At 53.4% G+C, this 23190-nt stretch overlaps 3 protein-coding genes across 9 annotated transcripts; 2 read left to right on the plus strand and 1 right to left on the minus strand.

Moving 5' to 3' along the window:
* The first annotated feature begins 81 nt into the window (after positions 1-81).
* On the plus strand, positions 82-20611 carry HUWE1 (HECT, UBA and WWE domain containing E3 ubiquitin protein ligase 1). Of its 5 annotated transcripts, none has more exons than XM_017175266.3 (18): positions 82-183; positions 1637-2219; positions 2283-2522; positions 2584-2805; positions 2876-3147; positions 3230-3726; positions 4248-12542; positions 12625-13149; positions 13211-13587; positions 13646-14875; positions 14940-15075; positions 15144-18023; positions 18085-18498; positions 18568-18756; positions 18825-19146; positions 19218-19383; positions 19448-19638; positions 19711-20611. In XM_017175266.3, the coding sequence occupies exons 2-18, from the start codon at positions 1953-1955 to the stop codon at positions 19811-19813; spliced, it is 16326 nt and encodes a 5441-aa protein (XP_017030755.3). In that variant the 5' UTR covers positions 82-183; positions 1637-1952; the 3' UTR covers positions 19814-20611. The 5 variants fall into 5 exon arrangements, with proteins under 5 accessions (XP_017030755.3, XP_070143889.1, XP_070143888.1 ...); XM_070287788.1 differs by lacking the exon at positions 82-183 and adding an exon at positions 431-668; XM_070287787.1 differs by lacking the exon at positions 82-183 and having other exon boundaries at positions 1419-2219.
* LOC108080507 (uncharacterized) lies at positions 20450-22350 on the plus strand. Its single transcript, XM_017175276.3, has 2 exons — positions 20450-20588; positions 21229-22350. The coding sequence occupies exon 2, from the start codon at positions 21326-21328 to the stop codon at positions 22346-22348; it is 1023 nt and encodes a 340-aa protein (XP_017030765.1). The 5' UTR covers positions 20450-20588; positions 21229-21325; the 3' UTR covers positions 22349-22350.
* On the minus strand, positions 22340-23131 carry LOC108080509 (DNL-type zinc finger protein). Of its 3 annotated transcripts, none has more exons than XM_017175284.3 (2): positions 22786-23131; positions 22340-22691 (listed from the first exon to the last, which is right to left on the minus strand). In XM_017175284.3, exons 1-2 carry the CDS (start codon positions 23011-23013, stop codon positions 22377-22379), a joined length of 543 nt encoding a protein of 180 aa, XP_017030773.1. In that variant the 5' UTR covers positions 23014-23131; the 3' UTR covers positions 22340-22376. The 3 variants fall into 3 exon arrangements, with proteins under 3 accessions (XP_017030773.1, XP_017030774.1, XP_070143892.1); XM_017175285.3 differs by having other exon boundaries at positions 22340-22688; positions 22786-23115; XM_070287791.1 differs by having other exon boundaries at positions 22340-22713; positions 22786-22916.
* Positions 23132-23190: the final 59 nt, after the last annotated feature.

Genomic DNA, 23190 nt, shown 5'->3' on the forward strand with positions numbered 1-23190 from the left:
TCTGCATTTTCGATCACTCGCGTTTTTCGAGTGTGACCCGCTGCGGAGGAGTTGAAAATCCGGTCGACGATTTTTAGCACCATAAACGGAAAACCTGCCAGCACACTGCACTTTTCGCGTAGCCTTTGCTTGGTGAAGATTTATTAAATTAAACAAATTGCATTGGCTGCATTTAATCTTATCGTGAGTATCGCAACGCCAGCGCCTTTCATCTTTTTGACCGAAACCTATCACGTACACAGCCCTAGGCGCTGCTGCTGCCACACTCTCACACACAGTCGTCGTCTGCATTGTTTCTGTTCTGACTGTGGCAATTTCTTTTCGTGGATCTATTTTTTTTTATACATTAAAGCTACGGTACTTGATCCGTTTTCTCTTTCGTTTATTTTTTTCATCTAGTTTATATTTTCGTGAACACGTGTGCGGAATCCCTTGGAAAGGGCGAAAAAAATGCATTGTTGAAAGGAGTGGAGAGAGTTTTTGTTGTTGTTGGCCTGGCTGCAATAATGAAAAATTCGGTGAAGCAGACACACATACATACAAATGCTAGCATTTGCCCGTGTGCGCTGGTGTGCGTTTTGTGTGGTGGTGTGCGAAGAAGCAGTTCAATTTCACTTGTTCTAGTGAATTGCAAATATTCCGGGAATCAAGCCAACTACGGGAAAAGTGTAAGAAAAAGTGTGTTTCTGCAACCTGCAAAGCTCGCAGGCTCAAAACACGCACACATACATACCATTCCTACATACAAGGAAACCTACATGCAATCCGTCGGCCGTATGTATGTAAGTACATGCATATATGTCTGGCGAAAAAGGAGTTTGCTGCAGTCTCCCTGTTCTGTTTCGGTGTTGTTGTTGCGGCTGCCAACCTTGACTTACGCATCGTATCTTTTCGCGCTCTCTCTCTCTCTTTCTTCTGCCTTGCACCTTTCATTGCTGTTTTCTGCGCTTGGCGCTCATTTGACATTTTGCTCAAACATGTTGCGTTGTGTCTTGAGGTCCGTATATATATATATATATATATATATATATATATATATATATATATATATATATATATATATATATATTGTATATATGTATGTGTATACGTGTGTGTGAGGTAGTGCCCCCTCGCTCTCTCGCACTCTCACTCTGTGCATGCATGTGGGTGTGTAAAAAATAAAATTAAAAAAATAGTGCAAAACAATTGATTCGGAAATCGCAAGTCGCTCGTACACCTCATTTCTATATATCCGCAGCGAAAAGTCCGTTAATGCGCGCGCGCTCTGTTGCCCAGTTAGGGAAGTCCAATTGGCTCAGCTGACAAGTGCAGTTACTTTTTCGAATCTGAACCGAACGCCCCCCACCCGGCCACCGACCTACGCTTTTGTTTTGGACTGTCAAACGGGAAAGGGAGACGGAAAAAGTCAGAGAGAATCGGAGGCAGCAACGGAATAGTCACAGGAAACTCGAAATCAGTTCTGTTTCTCAATAAAATTCTCCCAAAATTGGCTTTGTGCTTTTGTTGTTCTATAAATTTTTTTTAAATTTCTATTTGGTCTTATATTTTCTTACTCCCGTTTCCGTGCTGGCCTTTGTATTTTGATAATAACACATATAAACATACATTCGTATTTTCGCGTACACCTTTGCAGCTCATTGAACGCGCTGACGTATATATGTACATATGAGCCGCAATTCGATGCCCAACCAATAAACAAACGACGACGCCGAACGATCGCCGCCAACCCATTACTACTCCCCCCCGCCCCGTGCCACCACCAATATCCCTGATTCCTCATCCAAACAACCGACGTCTAACGCCCCCACGAAGCAGAAGACGACGACGAAGAACAGAGGAGCCGGGAGGAGGAGGAGGAGGAGGAGCACCCTGCCTGCCCTCAGGTAGTGGCCACCTGCTGCTCCGCCGTCTCCACCGCTGCTAGCTGCGCATAAACCGAAACAGTCGCAATGAAGGTGGACACGGTGAAGCTGAAGAAGGGCTCCTCGGAGCTCACAGCCGAGTGTCGCGAGCTCATTGATGAGCTGACGAAGCGTCGGACCCGGGCAGAGCTGCTCGAGTTCCTCGACACGGTCCATGTATGGATCTATGGCAAGTGCGAGCTCTATCACTGGATCGAGATACTCGACCGATTCGACAAGATACTCGAGGAGGCGGCGCGACATGTCAATGCCAATGAATTTGTGCTGCAGTGTGACACCAATTTCCAGGATATGGTAAGCTTTTAGAAACATAATCCTGGAAAGGAAAGAAATTGATTCTATCACTATGATTTCTAGGATGTCACTTTGCTGCTGCATGTCCTCAATTTCACCACACTGCTGATCGAGCACTCGTTCTCGCGTCACTTGTACAACTCCATTGAGCACCTCACACAGCTGCTCTCCTCACAGAACATGGACATAGTCCTGGCCGTCCTGAACCTGCTCTACATGTTCTCCAAGCGCAGCAACTTTATACCCCGCCTTCCATTCGAGAAGAAGGAGCTGCTGATTGTCAAGCTCTTCAACATAGCCGAGGTGGGTCTTTTTTTCCCCTTGCGATTTTCCCCTGATTGTAATTCTTTTAATTTAAATGCAGCGCTGGGGCGATCCCAACTACGGCCTGTCGCTCAAGGACTGCTGCATCGGCGAGCCCAAGCTGGAGTTTCTCTACCAGCTGTGCATCGACTATGTGGACGAGCACGGTCACGCCGCCCAGCTAGAAATCCCGGACATGATGGACCTCTGCCACACGGCAGCAGCTCCCGAGGTGATCAAGACGATTGCCGGACAGATCTCAAAGCCCAGTGAGGCCATCAAGGTGAGTTCTTAAAGAACCTCTCACGTAGGGTTTCCCCCTGCTTCCTTACTAAATTCGATTCCTTTTACAGATGCGCATTGCTCATCGTGTGCGCTTGATCTCCGGGTTCAACAACTACAAGCTGCGCCTGCAGTTCGTCCAAGCCCGCCTGCAGGCCGTCTCCATTTTGATCTACTCCAATGCCCTGCAGGACAACACGGATAAGGTGCTGTATGCCGGCTTTGGCGAGGAGCTATGCGAGCTCATAGACAAGGAGGATGTGCATCTGGTGGAGATACGAGCAGCAGTGCTGCGTACTCTCACCTCAATGCTGCACTTTGACCGCAATCCCAATGTGCCCAGGTAAGCGATCGGGTTGTCTTCGTCCGTGTGTTAGGGATCCCCTTGATAATTGCCTCCCAACTTTTGTTTGTTTCTTGTGCAGCAGGGCCGGTTCGCGTCTGATGAAGATCGTCCATTATACGGGAGCCGAGCGGCAGGGCGGTACATTGCCGTTGCTGGTGCGTGACTGCATCGATAACCTGACTACACATGGACTCACCGAGCGTTATCCGCTCATTTTGGCCACCTCGCTCTTCTCGCTGCTGTACCATCTGGCTAGCTACGAGATGGGTGGATCCGCTTTGGTCAAAAGCGGCATGATGCAGTCACTGCTGTGCGTCATCAGTTGGCCGGGCGTTGATCTCGAGCATATAACATTTGTGACGCGGGCTGTGCGCGTTATAGACTTGATCACCAACATAGACATTGCCCGGTTCCATCAAAACAATGGTCTCAATGTGTTTATTGACCGTTTGGAGAAGGAGATTAAGAGCTGCTGCAAGGCGCTGGCCGACATTGGCATTACCCTGAAGGAGTCAACGCTGCGCGATGATAACAAGCTGGACACATCGCTGGATCAAGTCGATGAGGATGTGGAAGGTGAGTTTAGGGGTTTAGGGTTGGGGGTTTTGGTTTGGTTTGGTTTGGTTTTGGGTTTCCTTTTGAACTCTTCCTGGGCATAAACAGGTTTTATTTTAGTTCTGTTTAAACGCTTAACGGTAAACATCCACTGGTGGTCTCAGGTTGACTTCCAAGATTGCCTTATGGCTGGGAAATTAATCCAATAAGCAAGCTCTCATCTTGAGGAATCAAAAAACAGGGGACAGCTTTCCCTATCTTATGTCATTGTAATCCGAATCCTAAATAATACGTGGAACTGAGACTCCTTTCCTTGGTTATTGTTTCTAATCAACATAATCCCTTCTAGAATTTCTAATATTCCTAAGAGGAATCGAGCTTTTCGGATATAATGTCTTTGTAATCCTGCCTCTCCCTCATATCTTGGATTTTCCTGGTTTAAACATGTCTAAATCGATATCCAATGCCATTATAATCATAATCTCACCTCTCTTATGTCTTTTCCTAATAAACAACGAATCTTTTCAAAACTCTTCCCCCAGATGGCACCGGCGAGAATGCTTCCATAGCCAGTGGCAGTGGTTCCCCCCGTCCTGAGAATTCGAGTGATGGCAGCGGAGCCGTTTCAGGAGCCGGTCTCCTGAACGTAGCACGTAGTCTCGCTGGGGGCGAAGTTGGACCACCTGGCCCCATTAACCGAGACGGCAGCACCTCCAGACCGCCCATGTATCCCACAAACAGTTACTATGCCCGGCCGCTGGCCGAGCGCAAGGCGGAGCTCTCGTCGCAGCTGCCGAGCAGCCTGCAGCCGAAGAAACCCTCCTGCGTTACCCAGCGAGCGGCTCTGCTCAAGTCGATGCTGAATTTCCTGAAGAAGAGCATCCAGGATCATGCTCACTTCAGCAACATGCGGAATATAATGGAGACCAGCCTCACACAGTCGCTGCGTCACATCATCGCCAATGCCGAGTACTATGGACCATCGCTCTTTCTGCTGGCCACCGATGTGGTCACCGTGTACGTATTTAACGAGCCCTCGCTGCTTTCTTCGCTGCAGGATCTGGGCATTACCAGTGTGATGCTGAAGGCGTTGCTCCAGAAGGATGTGCCGGCCACCCGTGAGGTTCTGGGCTCCCTGCCCAATGTCTTCTCCGCCCTGTGCCTCAACGAGCGTGGACTGTTTGAGTTTCTATCGTACGATCCGTTCGACAAGGTGCTGAAGGTGCTGCTCTCGCCGGACTATCTGGTGGCCATGCGGCGACGCCGTTCCTCGGACCCATTGGGCGACACAGCCACCAATCTGGGCAATGCCATGGATGATCTGCTCAAGCATCATCCTTACTTACGAGCGGATGCCACCGACGCAATTGTGCGGCTCCTGAACGAGCTGGTACGCCTGGGCTCGGATCCCAGTTTCATTTGCTGGCGTGCCAACAAGGAGAGCGGCGGCGGCGGCTCTGGCTCAGGATCGGGCAGCCATGGTGCAGCTCATCATGTGGCCTCGGCACCCTCGCCTATGGTTATGGTGGCCGGTGCTGGAGGCGGTGTCTCTGTGCTCCAAGGTGCTGCCGATACGAACGATAGCAGCGGCGAGGATGATGACGATGATGATGAGATGAGCTCCGCCTCGCAGCAGCAACAACAGCCAACGACGACGACGACCGGTCAGGTGAGTGCCGCCACCACGCCTAGGACACAGCAGCAGCAGCAACAGCAGCAGGTGCTAGGAGCAGCTGGAGCTGGAGGAGGAGCAGCAGCTGGAGCAGGAGGTGTAGCTGTAACCTCGCAGGCTGTCAAGGTGGCCACGCCACCGGAACGGGAGGCCATTCCCCTGATTGATTACATCCTGAACGTGATGAAGTTCATCGAGGCCATCTTTAGCAACAGTGCCAATGGCGATCACTGCCGTGACTTTGTGCTCCATGGTGGTCTAAAGCCCATTCTGCAGCTGCTTTCCCTGCCCAATCTGCCAGTGGATTCGCCTGTGTCCACCACCTCGCAGGCGGTGGCCAATGTCTGCAAGGCTATACTCACCGAGGCGCAGGAGACCAAGGTCCTGGATGTGGCACTCAATCAGCTGGCGGACATTGTGGCCCAGCTGAAGCCGCTGATCAAGCACTTTACCTTTCCCGGCGGCAGTGTCCTGCTTGCAGAGCTCGTCTGCTGCCAGCGCTTGGAGGATGGCTTCGCCAATGCCGAGTACACGCCCATTCTGCACAACATGAGCTTCGTGCATGGCTATGTGGTGATGCTGGTGCATCTCTGCCGCAATGCCTCCAACGGGATGCGCACCATTCTCCTCAAGCGCTGGGGCGTTAATCGGGAGACGGGCGTCCAGCTGCTGCAGCAGCTCGTCCAGCTCTACATTTCGCTGGTATGGGAGAGCACCATACTGCTGAATCTGTGCTCCGATGAGCCCACACAGCATCCGGATTTGATTTGGGATGAGATTGCCGCCCAAATGTCGGCGGCAGCGGGCACCTCAGATCCGTTGACCGAGGCGGAGCTCTCTCGCAAGCTGGAGCGAGCGGCTGAATTTCGTACCAAGTATACGCCCGAGGAGCAGTTCCGGTACATCAAATCCCTGCTGGCGGCCAGCTCCCGTCTGGGCAGAGCCCTAGCCGAGCTCCTAGGTACCCTGGTGAAGCTATCGGTGGGCTCACCACAGACCCGGCAGCGAAGAATCAACGATCTTATCAGCAATATCAACAAAGTTCCTACGCCGGAGGCTCGTGAAATAGCCCGAATCCTCAGCTCCATCCTGGTCAATGGGTTCAGTCACGAGAGCATCCTGCCCAAGCCAGTGCCCAAGCTGAAGCTAACCTTCCTCATCTGCTCGGTGGGCTTCACGGGGCCCATGCTGTTCGATGACAAGCGCAGCGCCTTCCACCTGATGATCTCGCAGTTTTGTGCCGAGAATGGCCTCAAAGCCTTCTTCGAGATGTTCTACTGGGCGCTGTCCCTGGACAATGTCTCCCAGAAGTTTGAGTTTGATCAGTGGGCCTCCATGGAGGATTTGATGGTGGCGCATGAGGATGATAAGCGTGACTGTCCGGAGGGCACTGGGGAGTTCCTCGATGCCTGGCTGCAGCTTCTCGAGAAGATGGTGAATCCCCGGGCCATGTTGGACTCCCCCTACACGATGAGTCCGCGCTTGAATTATCTGCCGGATTCGGTGCCCTTTGAGCCGGTCTTTTACCTGATTCACATCCACCAGCTGGCCATGCAGGCGTTGCGCCGGATCTGGGCACGTCGCCCCATACCCAACTATGGACCCAGCATGTTTGAGACCATGATCCTCATCCTGAAGCATCTGATCAAGTCGCATCAGACTCTGCTGGATCGGTATCACACCCGGATGAAGGAGATCAAGTTTGAGAATCTGTACATACGCAGCTCGGACGATGGCCTGAATGCGGAGCACATCAAGATGCTCACGGACATGGGCTTTATGCACTACCATGTCATCGAGGCGCTGCGCAGCAATGCATCCTTGGAGGAGGCCACCGACTACCTGCTAAACAATCCCGAGGCAAGTGCTTTGTGGCAGCCTGGAAGCAGCAGCAGCAGCAATAATCCAGCAGGAGGAGCAGGAGGATCTGCTGCTCCCCCGCCGCCGCCGCCGCCCTTGCCACCGACCAGCAGCAGCAGCGCCACAATGGACATAGACATGGAGATGGATGGTGCTACTGCTGGTGCTGCTCCTCCCAGTGCTTCTGGTGAGGCCTCCCAACAACCCTCCTCATCGTCCTCATCATCTTCCTCCACGTACGACTACAAGCACCTGAAGCTGATGCCCTCGCTGATCTTTGATCGCTTCTGCGACGAGGCCATCTCCCGGGCCTTTGAGTTCATGGAGGCCATACCCGACACCGTTAACAGTGCCGCCGATCTGATAGCCGTCCTCTACAGGCGCCACAATCACCTCAACAAGCAGGTGTTTGTCACCAATTTTGTGCGCAACATAATCCAGTGGGTGGACTTTACCCTGCAGCTTTTTGAGCCAGAAAAGGGCACTAGTAACTCCTCCGCCTCCGCCTCCTCCACCTCCTCCCGCCTGGAAGAGTGCCTCTCGGGCATGACGGCCACCCGTTTGTTTGTGCGCCTCAAGACCTCAACTTTGCTGCTAGAGGAGAACTACAGTGATCTGCATCGTCCACTGGTGGAGGCCATTACAGCCCAAGATGCCATGGTGTCCCTGGTCAAGCTCCTCGACTGCATGAGTCAATGGATGCTGGAGCAGGCGAGTGAAACCTCCCGACCCATGGTGCCGCGTTGGGTACAGAATTTGGTGGATCTAATAGATGCCATCGATAGCATTAGCCACATCCTCCAGCGCAAGGCCAACATGCGGGCGGTGAGCAGTGATGTATGGCGCTGGTATGATGCCTCCACGGGCAAATGGAATGCCTACTCGGAGGCCAACAATGAGTTAATACGGAATGCCTATGCCGCCGGCGAACGCTGGCTGCACATCAACATTGGCAGGCAGCGGTGCACCGTGAGCTTGAACTGCATGACCCAGGTGAGCGAGGCCTCCGGAACCCATCGTCCTGTGTTTCCCGCTTTGAAGCTAAGCGAGGCCATTGGGTTTATGAACAATCCGGTGGTGTTGCCCAGGGCGGATAACTTTCTGAATAGGATCATACGCACCTCGCCCGATGGCACGGGGACCGTGCAAACGGATGAGTTGATACCACTGCGTCAGTTGGTTAACTTTAATGATGGTCAGCCGGCGGAGAATGCAGCCAACAAGGAGGGGGAGAGTGGAGGAGGAGGAGGAGGAGGAGGAGAAGGAGGAACAGGAGGTACAGGTGGTACAGGAGGAGCAGTCGCTGCACCACCTAGTGAGGACAATAGTGGTGGCTCCCCGCCACCGGCCATGACCACACGCAGCAAATCCCGGCAAAAGAACGCCTTGGCCGCTGCTGCTGCCGCTAAGGCCAAGTCCTCCTCCTCCAACTCCACCTCCACCACCACAACCACCTCTTCCTCGCAAGCAACGGGCAGCTCTCCGCCCATACCCAAGCGCACACAAAAGATCATCCTGAATGAGGAGCAGGTGGGCCTCAGCAAGTTCGACTGCGGCCGCATCATTGGCAGCATTGTGGATCTCCTCAAGCCGGCGAATCTGCTCCACAACGAGACGAAGCTATCGCTACTCCGTCTGTGTGCCCGGCTCACGCGCAACTACGACAACGCCCAGGTCTTTATCCGGCGGGGTGGAGTGAGGATGCTGCTCCACCTGCAGCAGGCCTGCAGCTTTATGGGCTTCCCCACCTATGCCATCATCATCCTACGACATGTCCTGGAAGCCCCGCCCGTGCTGCAGGAGGCCATGGAACGTGTGCTGGGCATGCGGGCAGCTGGAATCGTTCCAGTGGGCCATCGTGACCTCATCTATGTCCTCACCCAGGTCTCAACGGCGGTGTCCCGTAATCCCCAGATCTTTGTGGCCGCCGCCAAGGAGATGCTCAAGGGGGAGTATCTCTTGAACTCTAGCAGTTCCACGCTGACCGATGATGCCCGGGTGATGGTCAAGTCCAAGTTTGGCCAGCAGCCCACGGCGGCGGCAGGCGGAGCCACACCGCAGAACCAAACATCGCCGCAGTCGGCTAAAAACCAAGACGACCAAGATCTGATGAAGGATGATCCGCAAGTGCAGTCCTCGGTGGCCGTGCTCAAGGATCTGCTGCATGGACTGGTGCAGCCTTGCTGGCATTATGGCGGCACAGCCTCCACGGACCGGGGTCAGGGAGCTGCCGAGCTAGTGCAGCCGGATCAGCCGCCGGGCACAGCGCAAGCCCAAGGAGGAGGAGGATTATGTCACGAGGATGACGTGAGGCAGCAGGACACTGGCACTACTCAAGCCACAACAAGCAAGAAGCAAGGAACACAGCAGCAGCCAGCCTCGGACAAATTTGAGCCCTGCTGCTGCACCTGGCACATCCCCACCAGCGCCCATAGCCATGCCAAGCCAACGATTTCGCGAGCCACTTTGCTGAAGCTTCTGGCGGACGCCACGCGTGCCTATCAATCTCTGGTGCCGCGTGTCCTGCTCTCACATATCTACACGCCGGCCGACAGCCCCTTGATCTCGGCACCCCAGCAGACCTTCCTGGGCGTTCTACTGGATCGGTTCCTCCCTCTAACCCAGCGTCATCATGTCCCCGAGGTGAGCACCATGACCCGGGTGCTGGTGTGCTCCCTCTCGGACTGCTACCAGCAGCCGGGTGTCCAGGTGCAGGTAGCCGAGGAGCTGCATGCCGCAGTGGCGCGAGCTCTGGCCCAGCCGGACTCATCCGAGAAGCACACACGCCTGCAGGTCCTGATGAGCCTGTTCCCCAACCTAATCGAGTCCCCGATGCTGTACGACAAGGTGCACATGCACAGGAACAACATGTACCGGGTGCTCCTTCGGCAGGGTGTGATGACCTACCTGACCAAGGTGGCCCAGTACAAGGATCTGTCGAATCACAATACTTTGAGCACTCTGGCCGCCATCCTGCGGCCCATGGAGATCTTGTTACGATTCAGTGTCTCCACCACAACGCTGGGCTCCAAACGGATACTCTTTGGCGGCGGCGGAGCAGGAGGAGGAGGAGCTGGTGGCGGAGCCAATGGCACTGGCAGCGGTACTAATAACGGCAGCAATGTAACCGGCGGTGGCTCTGGGCCGGGATCGCTCAATACCTATGGAGCCATCATCAATCGAAGGTTGTATCCTCGCCTGGCGGCACGAGCAGCCTTGAATGCCGAACGCTCCAATGCCGGCGAGCATGTGCTTCGTGACATAATCCGTAATGTGCTCTCGGATCGCCGGCATGCCTTTGAGTTTATTTTCAATTCGGATGAAATGGCCGTGGATGCAGACGATGCAGGAGCGGGAGGAGCAGGAGCAGGAGGTGGTGCAGCCGGCGGTGGTGCCTCGGGAACCGGTTCAGGTGGCGGTGTCACCGCCGCTGTTATCGATGTGGTCGAAGAGCGCAGCAATGGCGGAGATACCAACGATCATCCTCCAGCCTCTAGCTCGGCTCCTGGCGGCGGCAATCAGTCCGGCTCTGGACCCGTCCGTCCAGTACTCAACTTTGATCAACTGTGGGATGACTTCCTCCAGAGCGAGGGACTGCGTCTGGCCTCGCGGGCCATTGGCAGTAATGGTTCCAGCAGCAGTGGAGCCAACGGCGGCGGCGGAAGCTCATCTGCCCAGCAGAATGGCAGCAATGCCATAGGCAGCGGCGGCGGAGTAGCCGGAACTGGAGGCAATGCCACAAATTCGGGAAACAACTCGGTTCCCGATGTGGATGTGGATAACAGCAGTGGTGGTGGCATAGCCGGCGCCAATAATCCCAACTCTGTAAACGACAATGGAATCGGTGGAATCGGTGGCGGTGGCAGTGATGGCGCCTCCACATCCTCGGACCAGGGACTACGTAATCTCCGCGAGATAAATGCCTCGCTCTTGGGTGATGTCAGCACCACTGATTCGGATTCGGATGCCTCCACGGAGAATGATGAGCGCAATGAGGAGGAGGAGGACGAGGATGAGGATGCGCCCGATGAGGATGTGGATGAGCATAGCGAAACGGATGTGGATGAAGAGCGTCCATTTATCGAAGTCTTTGATCATATCTATGAACCGGAATCCTCGGAAACGGCCTCCAATGATGCCGATGTGGATGCCGATGATGATGACGAGGATGACGAGGATGAGGAGGATGTTGACGATGATGAGGATGATGATGGCGACGATGAGGATCGTGAGGAGCGCCAGAGCATCATCGATGCCGAGCTGGAGAACCAAATAGACATGGCCATTGGCCTGACCACATCCAGCCAGCGTCCGCGACGCAGTGCAGCGGTCAATGCCTCGGGCGATGGCTGTGCCAATCGCACAACGAATCCGGGCAACGATGAGGTCGACGACGATGAAGACGATGATGATGAGGACGATGATGATGCGGACCATGATCGCGATCCGGATGGAGATCCCACACGTGTCGCCGCCGAGGCCGAGGAGGAGGCTTATCTGTATGAGCACCTGGTGGGCGATAGTCCTCATTTGATGCCCACGCCGCCGGATAGTTTCCGGGTGAGGATGAACCGCACCATTGCCCAGATTGCCCAGCCCCTGGACATTGATGTCATCGGTGGGAGTGGTGGAAGTGGTAATGGAGGTACTGGAGGCAATGGCGGTAACGGTGGCAGCGGTTCAGGTGTCACTGGTTCGTCCAGCAACTCTGCCAGTGGCGGTGGCTTCTCCCTGCGCGGCTTCTCCATGCGTGGCCAAGGCGGCGGCAGCAGCAGCAGCTCTACATCCAACGCCTTGCGTCCCTCATCCAGTTCTTGGATGGCTCCAGATTTGAACTTTCTGGGCGAAGCGCTTCCCAGTATTTCCGGTGACGCCTCTGGCAGCGGCACGGGAGCAACCACCAGTGGTGGTGGCACTGCCAATGGTGGCGAGGTGAATGCCTTCTTAACGCCCTCGCTGGTCCAGGGCGTGGCCTCTGGCAGTGGCCAGAACATGAGCAATCTATTGGAGGAACAACCGCGTGGAGGTGATGGATCAGCAGGAGGAGCAGGATCGGGTGGAGGAGGAGGAGGAGGAGCAGCAGCAGCAGGCGGAGCAGGAGCCTCGGGTTCAGGCACCACCAGCAATGGCGGTGGCGGTGGTGGTGGAAGTGGGGGCACTGCCCCTGCCCAGCATCCCAATGCCACTCTCTGCACCAATGGAGTGCGAAGGCGTCTGCTCTACCTGGACCAGCAGTACTGCGTGTGCATGCCCACGCATCAGAATCCAACCGAGGAGACCCAGATGGAGACCTTTACCCAGGATGGTGAGTGTTTTGTTTTGTAATCCTTTCGGGAGGAGAAAGAGCAGAAAATGACCTTTTTCTTTGTCTCATTTTTTTTTTTTAGCTCTCCACTGGTGGCTGGAAGAGGCCAAGGCTTTGGATATGGAAAGCCAAACGGATGCCTGTCTATATGCTGCCCACTTCCTGTTGCCGCATCTCATCAAGGAGCTTAAGGTGGCTCACCAGCAGCGCAAGCAAGAGGAAACTGCTCGCCAGGTGGCAGCGGCGGCTAACAATGCGGCTACTCCGCCAGGAGCAGGAGCAGGAACAGTAGCTCCAGCAACTGGACCAGCTCCAGCCTCAGCCGTGACCACGCCAGCGGGTGGAGGAGGAGGAGGATCTACAACCACATCGTTTATGGGAACAAGCACAAACAGTGGTGCAGTGGTGGTGCCACCAGTGGCTGCCTCGGCCACAGGTGGAACCCGTCGTAGCTCCATTCCTGTGCTGATTCCCTCCAACTTTGGAGGAGCGGCACCACCAGCAGGAGGAGGAGCAGCAGCCCCATCAGGAGGAGCAGCGGGCTCTGGCGATGGAGCAGGTGCCGGTGCCTCCACCCACAGCCCATTCCTACAACTACCCACAACGAGTGAGTACAGAAGCTAAAGGATTAGCTTTGATCCATTAACTAATCCCCAATCCCTTGGCAGTTTCCAATAACAGCAGCAGCGCGGCCGAATCCCAAACTACCACGACGGCCACACGGGGACACCGACGCGGACGTCCAGGTGCCCCATCTATCTTCAACATTTACGCTGAAATTGATTTGACCAACGAAACGGATAGCCAAGGGGCCAGCAGCGCCGCCAATCCAACGCCGGAGGCAGGAGTAGGAGTAGGAGGAGCTGAGGGTCAGGTGAACCAGAACTTTTTCACCAACTCTTCGTCGTCCGCCTCCTCCTCACCAAATCAGCGGCTACCTTTGGTGTTGCCTTCGCCCACCACCACCACCAGCAACACCAACACCAGCGGCAGGCCTTTGCGTCCTTACTCCCGTCTGGATGATGCCGAGCTGCTCCTAATGCAGGTAACGAAACACACACATACTCTCTACTCTATGGCTTATATACTAACTCTTGTCCAAGCTGGCCGATCGCCAGACCTCTCGCAGTCGCCCCGTGAACCACAGCCTGTATCCGTCATCCCGACACTCGGGCAGCAGCAGCAGCAGCTCTCGTCCCAATCGGGATTTGCCCGCCCGCTTGCAGCGTCTTGTGCAGGCTCATAGCGCCGCTGTGGGACAAAGAAGCAACAATGCGTCATCAGGATCTGCAGGATCTGGGCAAGGACTTGCCATACTCTCCACGCTGGAGCAGCAGCTGGGCCAGACACCTTCCGAGAATCGAAATAACTTTGGCTTGCCCTCGTCTCTGGAGGTGGATGTGATGCCGCCGGTTGGTGGTGGTATACTGGGCATGCCCCTGCAGGAGGCCCATCCGGAGGATGAGGTGGTGGTGCAAATTGAACCGCAAATATTGCCACCACCGCCACCACCACCACCGCCGCCGGCGCCAGCAGTGGTCAGTGATGATGCCGCAGCGGCGGCGGCGGTGCTCATTGACAATGAGGAGGATGAGGAGGAGGATGAGGATGAAGATGGTGACGATGGTCTGGAAGCTCTGGCACGCTGGATGCCGCGTAGTGAGTCGGAAGGAGTAGTAGCTGCCAACCTAAGGGATGCTTGGTTCACACTTAATCCCAGGGAAAACCCGGAGACATCGAGTCAGGAACCTTGGTTCACGGCTTATCCCAGGGAAAGGGCCACGGAGACATCCAGTCAGACGGCGGAGGGTGGAGCTGAAAGCAGTCCAGCAGCAGCAACGGCGCCAGAGGCAGAGCCCAGGTCAGGAGGGGAAGCGGGAGGAGCCACAGCGGTTAGTACGGAGACGGGAGAGGGCAGAGATGCGGGAGCAGGAGGAGGAGGAGGAGGAACAACAACAGGAGCTGGAGCCACCATTACAGACATGAGCCCAGAAGTGCGTGCCGCTCTTGGTGATCTGGAGGTGCCCGAGGGCGTTGATCCCTCCTTCCTGGCCGCCCTGCCCAGCGAGATGCGCGAGGAGGTGATCCAGGAGCATCTGCGCATGCAACGCATCCGCCAGCGTGCCCAGCAGAATGCCATCCAAATAGCCCATGACTCGCTGGTCGAGGTCAATCCCGAATTCCTGGCCGCCCTGCCATTGAACATTCAGTCGGAGGTGCTGATGCAGCAGCGCATAGAGCAGCAGAGGCAGGCGGCACAGAGTGCCAATCCGGAGGATCCCGTGGACACGGCTGCCTTCTTTCAGAATCTGCCCGAGAATCTGCGACAAGCGGTGAGTTTTTTCAAGATTTTTTCTACTGAATCCTTTCCTGAATCTTGGCTTAACCCGGCTGCAGATCCTAACGGACATGGAGGAGTCACAGATAGCCAGCTTGCCACCGGAGTTGGCAGCCGAGGCACAGTTCCTGCGTCGCGACTGGGAGTCGCGTAATGGCGCCCGCCTGGATGCCCATCCGCCCAGCAATGCCTTGAGTGAGTTTCCTTTCTTGCCTAATCCCTGAGAGAAACCATAGGTTAAATGATCTCTCCACCCCCCTTAGCCCGCTTCCAGACCACTCTCCAGAGCCTGGAGGAGGCCCGCTGGCACAGCTCCATTTGGTATGATGCCAGCGGCAATGCCCAGCCCCAGCATCATCAGCACACCACGATTGTCCACCATCATCCGCATCCGCACCAGCTGGCGCCCATGGGCAAGCCCTTGGCCTTGCTTATGATGGAGGATGAGAATATCCTGCTTGATCCCGACTCGCTGGCCACCTTGCTGCTGTTCCTGTTCGTGGAGGACCAGAAGGTCTACAGCATGCGACTGCATCGGGTCATCAGGAATCTGTGTCACCATGAGCCCACCAGGGATTGGATTATCAATGCCCTGATCAGCATTGTCCAGAAGACCAACGAGGATAATGCCAATTTTGGTGCTGCCGGCGGCCAGGCGGGTAGCAAGCCGGAGTGGCTGAAGCTGCGCGTGGATGCCGCCTTTGGCTACAAGAGCAACATCTTCCTGATCAACAGAATGTACGAGGGCAGTGCCAGGAGTATCAGCATAAATCCCCAGGCGGCTCAGATGATTGTAAGGAATTGCCTGGACCTGTTGTTTGTCCTGGCCAAGCACTATCCCAGCAGCTTTGTGCCCTACAATAGGGAGGTGAAGACAAGACGCATTCTAAGTGCGGTGTTGGGCTTACCAGGCGGAGGAGGAGGAGCAGGAGGAGGAGGAGGAGGAGGAGGAACGGGAGCCGGAGGAGGAACCTGGCCCACAGCTGGAGGAGAAACCGCTAGAGCAGGAGGCATGCCCTGGCCCACAGCTGGAGGAGAAACCGCTAGAGCTGGCGTTGCACCTCCTCCTCGATTGGATGACGCTGTGCCACCGGGTGGAACTCTAGACTTTCGTTCACGTTTCTGTCGCTACCAAGTGGCCAATCGCCTACGCGGTATCCTGGATAATCAGCAGCCAGCCAGCAGCAGTCAGTCGTCCTCATCATCAAAGCCTCCTTTAGATGAGGCCCCCTCCACCTCCAAAGCGGCAGCAGCCAAGGCAGCGGCCAGTGCCAAGGTGTCGTCGTCCAGTGGTAGCCCCCAATCCGTGCCCTACCAAACCAATGCCAAGAACTTCTGGGATGTGGTCCTCAACATTGACAGGCAGACCCAAGTGCGTATGTCGCATGTCAACCAGTTTCCGCTCACCTCGCAGCCACCGTGGGAGTGGCAGACCAACACCTCCGACTTTTTGTCCTTCAGCGACTCACCCTTTGGCCAGCTGCTGGAGATGCTGCCCTACAAGGTGATCTGCCGGTCGCCACATCTCACTGATATGCTGGTCAAGCTTCTGGCCTCGCTGAGCACGGAGCTGCCCAAGGAGGAGGAGTGGCTGCCGGAACAGATGCCGCCGCTGATACCCATAGGTCAGGCCACAGGATCAGCAGGAGCAGCGGCGTCTGAAGGAGGCACAACAACGGCGGTGAGCAGTGCCAGCGAGATTGGTGATGGTCTGGCCACCAATAGCACTGAGGAGGTGACCCCGGCCAGTGGAAATCCAGCCTCTGGGGATGGTAATGATGGGGTAAAGCCGGCGGCTTTGCCCACCTTGAGCGTGGCTCTGCCAGTGCAACCCACGAAGCCCAGGCGCAAGATCTATGCCAAGAACTTCTCCCAGCTGCAGCTGGTGATCGAGGTGCTGACCCACCAGTGCGGCACCACCGAGGGCTTGGACAATGTGGCCAAGCTGATAGTCAATCTCACGCAATGCTCGCAGGCCTCCAATGCCATATTTATACAATACTTGACGGCGGCCATTCTGGGCCTGGCCGAGGAAGTGCGTCAGGCCATACAGACGCTGCTGAATGAGATTCGAGCGTACAATAGTCACCAGGGTGTGGCCAGTACATCATCATCTACAGCTGCTGCTCCTTCAGGTGCCTCGGGTTCCTCCACTGGTGCCAGTTTCCTGCCCAATCTGGCCGTTAACGAGGGCATCATGCAAGATCGCTTTACCGCCGAACATGTCATCATTTCGGCCCCCAAGAATGCCAAGCCCACCTGCGAGCTGCAGCTACCGTCGATGAAGAAGCTCATGTCCAACTCCTCCGCCCAGCCCTACTTCCTGCGCACCCTGAAGATCTTTATGCAGGTGCGGGATATGTACGATTCGCCGGATATCCTGCCCACGGTGGGGGCAGGCAGCAGTGCGGCATCAGGCGGCAGAAGAACCCTTGGCTCTGGCGGTCACGAGGATGATGACTTTATAGACATTTTGGGTGATCCTCCGACGGGTAGCAATATGTGGGCCACCGAATCGGTGAGCACAGGTCCCTCGCCGCCGCCTCTGTCTATCTTTAGTATGGACACCAATCCTCAGCAGCAGCAGCAGCAACAGCAGCAGCAGCAGCAGCAACAGCAACAGCAGCCTTTGCCACAGGTTAGCCTGCAAGATGGCGACGAGGATGAGGTGGACGATGAAGACTATTTGGATGTGGATGAGCCCCTGAGATCCTTCAATAACATGGCCACCAAAACCACAACGAACAGCAGCAGCAGCAACAGTAGCAGCGGCAGCAACAACAAGCCCACGCTAAGCCAGATTCTCTGCCTGGATGTGCTCTGGCACACGCTCAGCGAGTGCCTGGTGGCCTTGGAGGAGTCCAAGGATGAGTTTGCTGTCCTGGTACTGCAGCCAACAGTGGAGGCCTTCTTCCTGATCCATGCCTCGCATAGGAATGCTGTAAAGAAGCCCAGAATTGGCGGTGCCATTGTCCTGGGTCTGCGCTCTTTGGCCGGTCCGAATGGCAGAGCCTTGGCTGCAGAGATGGCAGCAGCGGCGGCGGCGGCGGCAGCTAACCAGAGGCAGCAGCAGCAGCAGCGACAGCAGAACAGTCCACCGCCCATGGAGGATGGTAGTAGCAGTGTCAACACCAGCTATGAAGGTGAGTTTCTCTAGGGGATTTTCTTCAAAACTAAAACTAAACTCTACAAATGATAATTTAGATGAGCCAAGGATGCAGGATGCCTCTACCAATACACCCAACCAGCAGCAGGCTAGCTCTGCCGGCAGCACCAGCACCGCTTTGAGTGCTCACGAAGCCCAGCTGCGTCAGGATCGCCAGAAGTTCCTTCAGTTTGCCGAGAAGCATCGCACTGTGCTCAATCAGATCCTGCGCCAGTCGCCCACTCATCTCTCCGATGGCCCCTTTGCCGTCCTGGTGGATCATACTCGCATCCTGGACTTTGATGTAAAGCGCAAATTCTTCCAAACGGAGCTGGAGCGCCTGGACGAGGGTATACGGCGCGAGGAGCATACGGTTAGTGTGCGACGTGTCACCGTTTTTGAGGACTCTTTCCGTGTGTTGTACCGCCTGGGACCAGAGGAGTGGAAGAATCGATTTTACATTGTCTTCGAGGGTGAGTTTGGGGTTTGGTTTTCATCTACAAGCAGGGTCATGATCATGATCATAATCTTCTTCCTGACAGATGAGGAGGGCCAGGATGCTGGCGGTTTGCTGCGCGAATGGTATGTGATTATATCACGCGAGATCTTCAATCCCATGTATGCCTTGTTCTGCGTATCGCCGGGCGATCGCGTCACCTACATGATCAATCCCTCGAGCCATGCCAATCCCAATCACCTGAGCTACTTCAAGTTCGTGGGCCGCGTAATTGGTAAGGATATAGCCCTTCCCCCTACCCTATATAGCTCTTTTCAAATCCTCCTCCTCCTCCTCCCACAGCCAAGGCCGTTCACGATAACAAGCTGCTCGAGTGCTATTTCACACGCTCCTTCTACAAGCACATCCTGGGCAAGCAGGTGAAGCACACGGACATGGAGTCGCAGGACTATGAGTTCTACAAGGGCCTCGACTATCTCATGAAGAACGACATCTCCACGCTGGGCTATGAACTGACCTTCTCCACGGAGGTCCAAGAGTTTGGCGTCACCCAGATACGGGATCTCAAGCCCAATGGCCGGGACATAGCGGTGACCGAGGAGAACAAGTTCGAGTATGTCCAGCTGGTGTGCCAGCTCAAGATGAGCGGCTCCATACGACAGCAGTGAGTATTTTTTAATTTTATAATTTATTATATTTTTTATACTCATACTCTCTCTATCTTTCTTCCCCTAGACTGGACGCATTCCTGGAGGGCTTCTACGACATTATTCCAAAGCATTTAATATCGATTTTCAACGAACAGGAACTGGAACTTCTCATATCCGGCCTGCCGGATATTGATATTGAAGATCTAAAGGCCAACACCGAGTACCACAAGTACACATCCAAGTCGGCACAGGTGAGAGAGAGCGAGAGAGTCTTTGCCTGCATCCCTCTCTAAATCGTGATTTCCCCCTTTCCAGATACAATGGTTCTGGCGCGCCTTGCGCAGCTTCGACCAGGCGGACCGGGCCAAGTTCCTGCAATTCGTGACGGGCACCTCCAAGGTGCCACTGCAGGGCTTTGGCTCGCTGGAGGGCATGAATGGCATACAAAAGTTTCAGATTCATCGCGACGATCGATCCACGGATCGTTTGCCCTGTGCCCACACCTGGTAAGTGATCTTTGTTATATCATTTCTGATATTCCTGTTTTATTTATTTGATTTTCTAACACTTTTCAAAAGCTTCAACCAATTGGATTTGCCCATGTACAAGTCATACGACAAGCTGCGCAGCTGCCTGCTCAAGGCCATACACGAGTGCTCCGAGGGCTTTGGGTTTGCCTAAGCTGAGAAAACTATTCCTAAATGCCACGCGATTCGGGGGAGAGAATAAGGATTACGAGGATACAGAACAGCCACGATAGATAAATGAGAGAGAAATGGGTCAGAGAAACAGAAACAGAAACTGCATACACACACACATAACGTACACCACGGTACATATAGTTATATAGTATATATAAAAATGTTGAATTAATTATTAATTTTCGCGCCTATATATATACAATATATATTTTCTTAAATTTTCAAAAGAAAAACCGATAAAAGTCGAAGAAAGCATGCAAAAAAAGAAAAAAAAACTAAAACAAAAACCAAGAAAAACCAAGAAAAAGGAAATCCAAAAAAAAAATGTATACATCCTTAAATTTTTGTAAGTCTAAAAGTCTACACACACACATACACTCTTTATTTGCAAAGTAAACATTTAATTGTAAACAAAACACAAACACACCTTTATTTTCAACACGAAACCCAAGTCGAGAATAGCTAAAACGATGATACAGATACGCGTAGTATATAGTAAAAAATGCACATAAACAAGGAGAACAACAACAAAACACACACATACACACACCACAGGTTATACGCTTTGGTTTCGTATTTACTTAAGTGAACTTACCGAAGAAAAGGTCGGATGAATGGCAGGTGGAAATAATTAAACGGATTAAAGTATTTTGATGTAAGAGAATTAAGTCCCTATGTTATGCATTTTATGTTTATCTTCATTTGAAACAATGAGTCGCGGATATAACTTAAGGAGAATGGAATAAAATAAGAGAGTAAGCGCTCATTTATCATAATACATTTTTCGGAGAATTCTTTTTTTGGGGGTATGTTGTATGTGGGATTTGATCAAATTTGATTTTAATAATAATATATTAATAATTTAAGTAAGAAGCTAGTAAACCCTGTGAAGAAGTCATTTCCCACCCCAAAAAAGCATATATTTTCTTGATCTTAATGCTGGCCGTATCTGGCCAACTTAAAAAAAAAACTATTTTTTTTTTTCATTTTTTATCAAAATTTTATAATATTTTATAAATTAAAATGATTAAAAATGTACAAATAAAACTGAAATTAAAAAACCTTAAATTTAGTATGCAGATTTATTAGCCCTTTAAAAACTAAGACAAAACCACTTTCCATATTGAATTTAATGGATTTTTAATTGAGTTACATATTTATTAAGTTTGGATTTTAATAAAAAAAAAAAAAATCACCATATTTTTAACTAATAAAAATTAAAAAAAAAATAATTTCCCAAAATTTTAAATAAATAATGCTGATTTTTTAACCTTTTAAAAGCTGTAAGAACAGTTTTCTCAAGTGAATTTAATGTATTTTTGGCTTAGTAATAGATTTGTTTTTTGTTTATTATTTCGGAAAATTCAGATAATTTCCCAATCTTCCCAATCCCAGGATCTTCCCTACTCCCAAATGGCTTCGGTAACTTGGTCCCAACAGGCAACGGTCACACTGAACCGATAAGAGAGCTCGGCGGCGGCGGCGCCGCGTCATGGATTTGTTTATACGCAAGGAACTGCTCCTAGCCAGCGGCACCCAGCTGGAGGACGTGGTGCCGCACTGTCTCAAGCTGCTGGCCTGGTTGCGCGCATGCCAAGAGGAGATGCTGTCGCAGCACCGGCGCCTGCGTCTTAGCCAGTCGCTGGTCGAGTCTATGGTGAAGGCCACCCTGTACCTGTTCGAGTGCCACGATCGTTTCGGGGAGGCGCTGGCGGAACGCTGCGACTCGCATGGGTTCCTTGGTGACAAGCGGCAAGAGTGCATCCGGGAACTGTGCGCCGGTATAGTGAACACTCGACGTGGAGAGGAGCATGCGCCGCTGCTACATCTGATGCACAAGGCCCTGGCGGAGATTCAGCCGGCCTGGAGTGTAATTCGGGACCTGGACTGGACGCAGATGCGGCATTCGGAGGCGCTGACCAGCGAGGATATGATCAGTGTCGATCTGCAGCAGATGCGACGCTTGGTGAAGCGTATCGGCCGATTGGCCAGCTTGCAGGACATGGAGACAGCGCTACAGCGCTCCCTCCAGCTGGTGGGCTTCCAGGTGTGGCTGCATCTCTTCCGGGAGCCCCGAGAGAGTGGCATACACCTCGACTGCCACCTGCTGCGCCACATGATCTGCGATACGCTTACGGAGGGCACCTCCTCCGCCTGTGCCAGCTTCCTGCACAATATCTTCACATTTGTCGCCCTGCCCGCCAACGAGATGAGATTCTGGGCCTGCCTGGAGCATGGCCGCTTGGCCAGCAGCCTGATCGCCTACTTGATCGGCTATTGGAGCCGACAGCTGCCCTACTTGGATCTGGAGGAGATGCAGCTAACACCCGAGGCGCCCGTTCTTCAGACTGCCCAATTGCCAGTCAACGAGGCCACCTATGTCACCCATCTGATGCTGGCTCCGTGCTCCCCCTGCCGCCAGCAGTTTCGCCAGCAGCTGCGCCCACTTCTGCCCACCGCTGCCGGTGGTCAGCTGCTGCAGCTGCTCAATAAAGTCGCCTATGTGTATAGTTAAAACGACAGCCCGGCGAACCGGGGTCTCTTTAATCGGTTTTGGGCAGGAACTCGCAGTTGCCGTCGACCAGACGGATCACCTTCTCGCCCTTCTCCGCCAGAATCTCTTCGATGTTGCGCTTGCCCTCGAGGTCCGTGAACCAGTTGAGGTTGTCGGCGATGAGGTGGTGATTGGAGCAGCCCTCGCAGGTGACAATGACGACGCCGCGATTGTAAGCCACCTTTGAAATGGTCTTCATGTTGCGAGTCTGGCACACTTTGCAGGTGTAGATCAGCTGCATCTTCGTCTGCAGCTCGGCCAGGGGAATGCTGTTGGTGGCCACCGTCTGGTCCGCATCATGCTGCTTGCAAGTTTAAATAATTTTTCTTATAATTCCATAAAGTATTTCATTGTTTTGTGAATTAGATTAATTAGAAAATTAATTTTTCCAAACTTACAACCGAATTACTGTTGTGAAAGGACCTGCACGTGCACGTCCTGCAGATGCACGTGTAGTAGTGGCTATTGTGGTTGCTTCTCCCAAAAACAGCTGATTGTGTTTTGCTGGTTGCTGCAGTCAGTAGTTGCGTCCCAAAGGCTGCGTTTTGTACTTTTCTCGCCTTGCCGCACAGGGAACGTCTTCCCAGACCTGCGCTGATTGTGTACAATTGTCTCAGGACACTCATTTTGTTGTGTTTAACTATTATTTCTGTGATAATGATTAAATCCGATCGAACCGTGTGAAATACAGTTATTAGGGATGGCACTTTGACATGTTACCAGCCAATATCAAAGCAAGCTGAGAGTTTCAGTTAAAAACCCAATTTCACGTCTTATGTACATTGTAAAATTTTTAATTTAAT

This window comes from Drosophila kikkawai, chromosome X (genome assembly GCF_030179895.1).
Source record: "Drosophila kikkawai strain 14028-0561.14 chromosome X, DkikHiC1v2, whole genome shotgun sequence".
Lineage (NCBI taxonomy): Eukaryota > Metazoa > Arthropoda > Insecta > Diptera > Drosophilidae > Drosophila > Drosophila kikkawai.

Excerpts from the sequence above, each read along its gene's own strand:
- LOC108080507 (XM_017175276.3), top strand. The coding sequence starts at position 21,326 with ATGGATTTGTTTATACGCAAGGAACTGCTCCTAGCCAGCGGCACCCAG.
- LOC108080509 (XM_017175284.3), bottom strand. The coding sequence starts at position 23,013 with ATGAGTGTCCTGAGACAATTGTACACAATCAGCGCAGGTCTGGGAAGA. Across the intron at positions 22,692-22,785 it reads TTCACAACAGTAATTCGGTT|CAGCATGATGCGGACCAGAC; the intron begins GTAAGTTTGGAA and ends TAAACTTGCAAG.
- HUWE1 (XM_017175266.3), top strand. The coding sequence starts at position 1,953 with ATGAAGGTGGACACGGTGAAGCTGAAGAAGGGCTCCTCGGAGCTCACA. Across the intron at positions 3,727-4,247 it reads AGTCGATGAGGATGTGGAAG|ATGGCACCGGCGAGAATGCT; the intron begins GTGAGTTTAGGG and ends CTCTTCCCCCAG. Across the intron at positions 19,384-19,447 it reads ACACATCCAAGTCGGCACAG|ATACAATGGTTCTGGCGCGC; the intron begins GTGAGAGAGAGC and ends CCCCCTTTCCAG.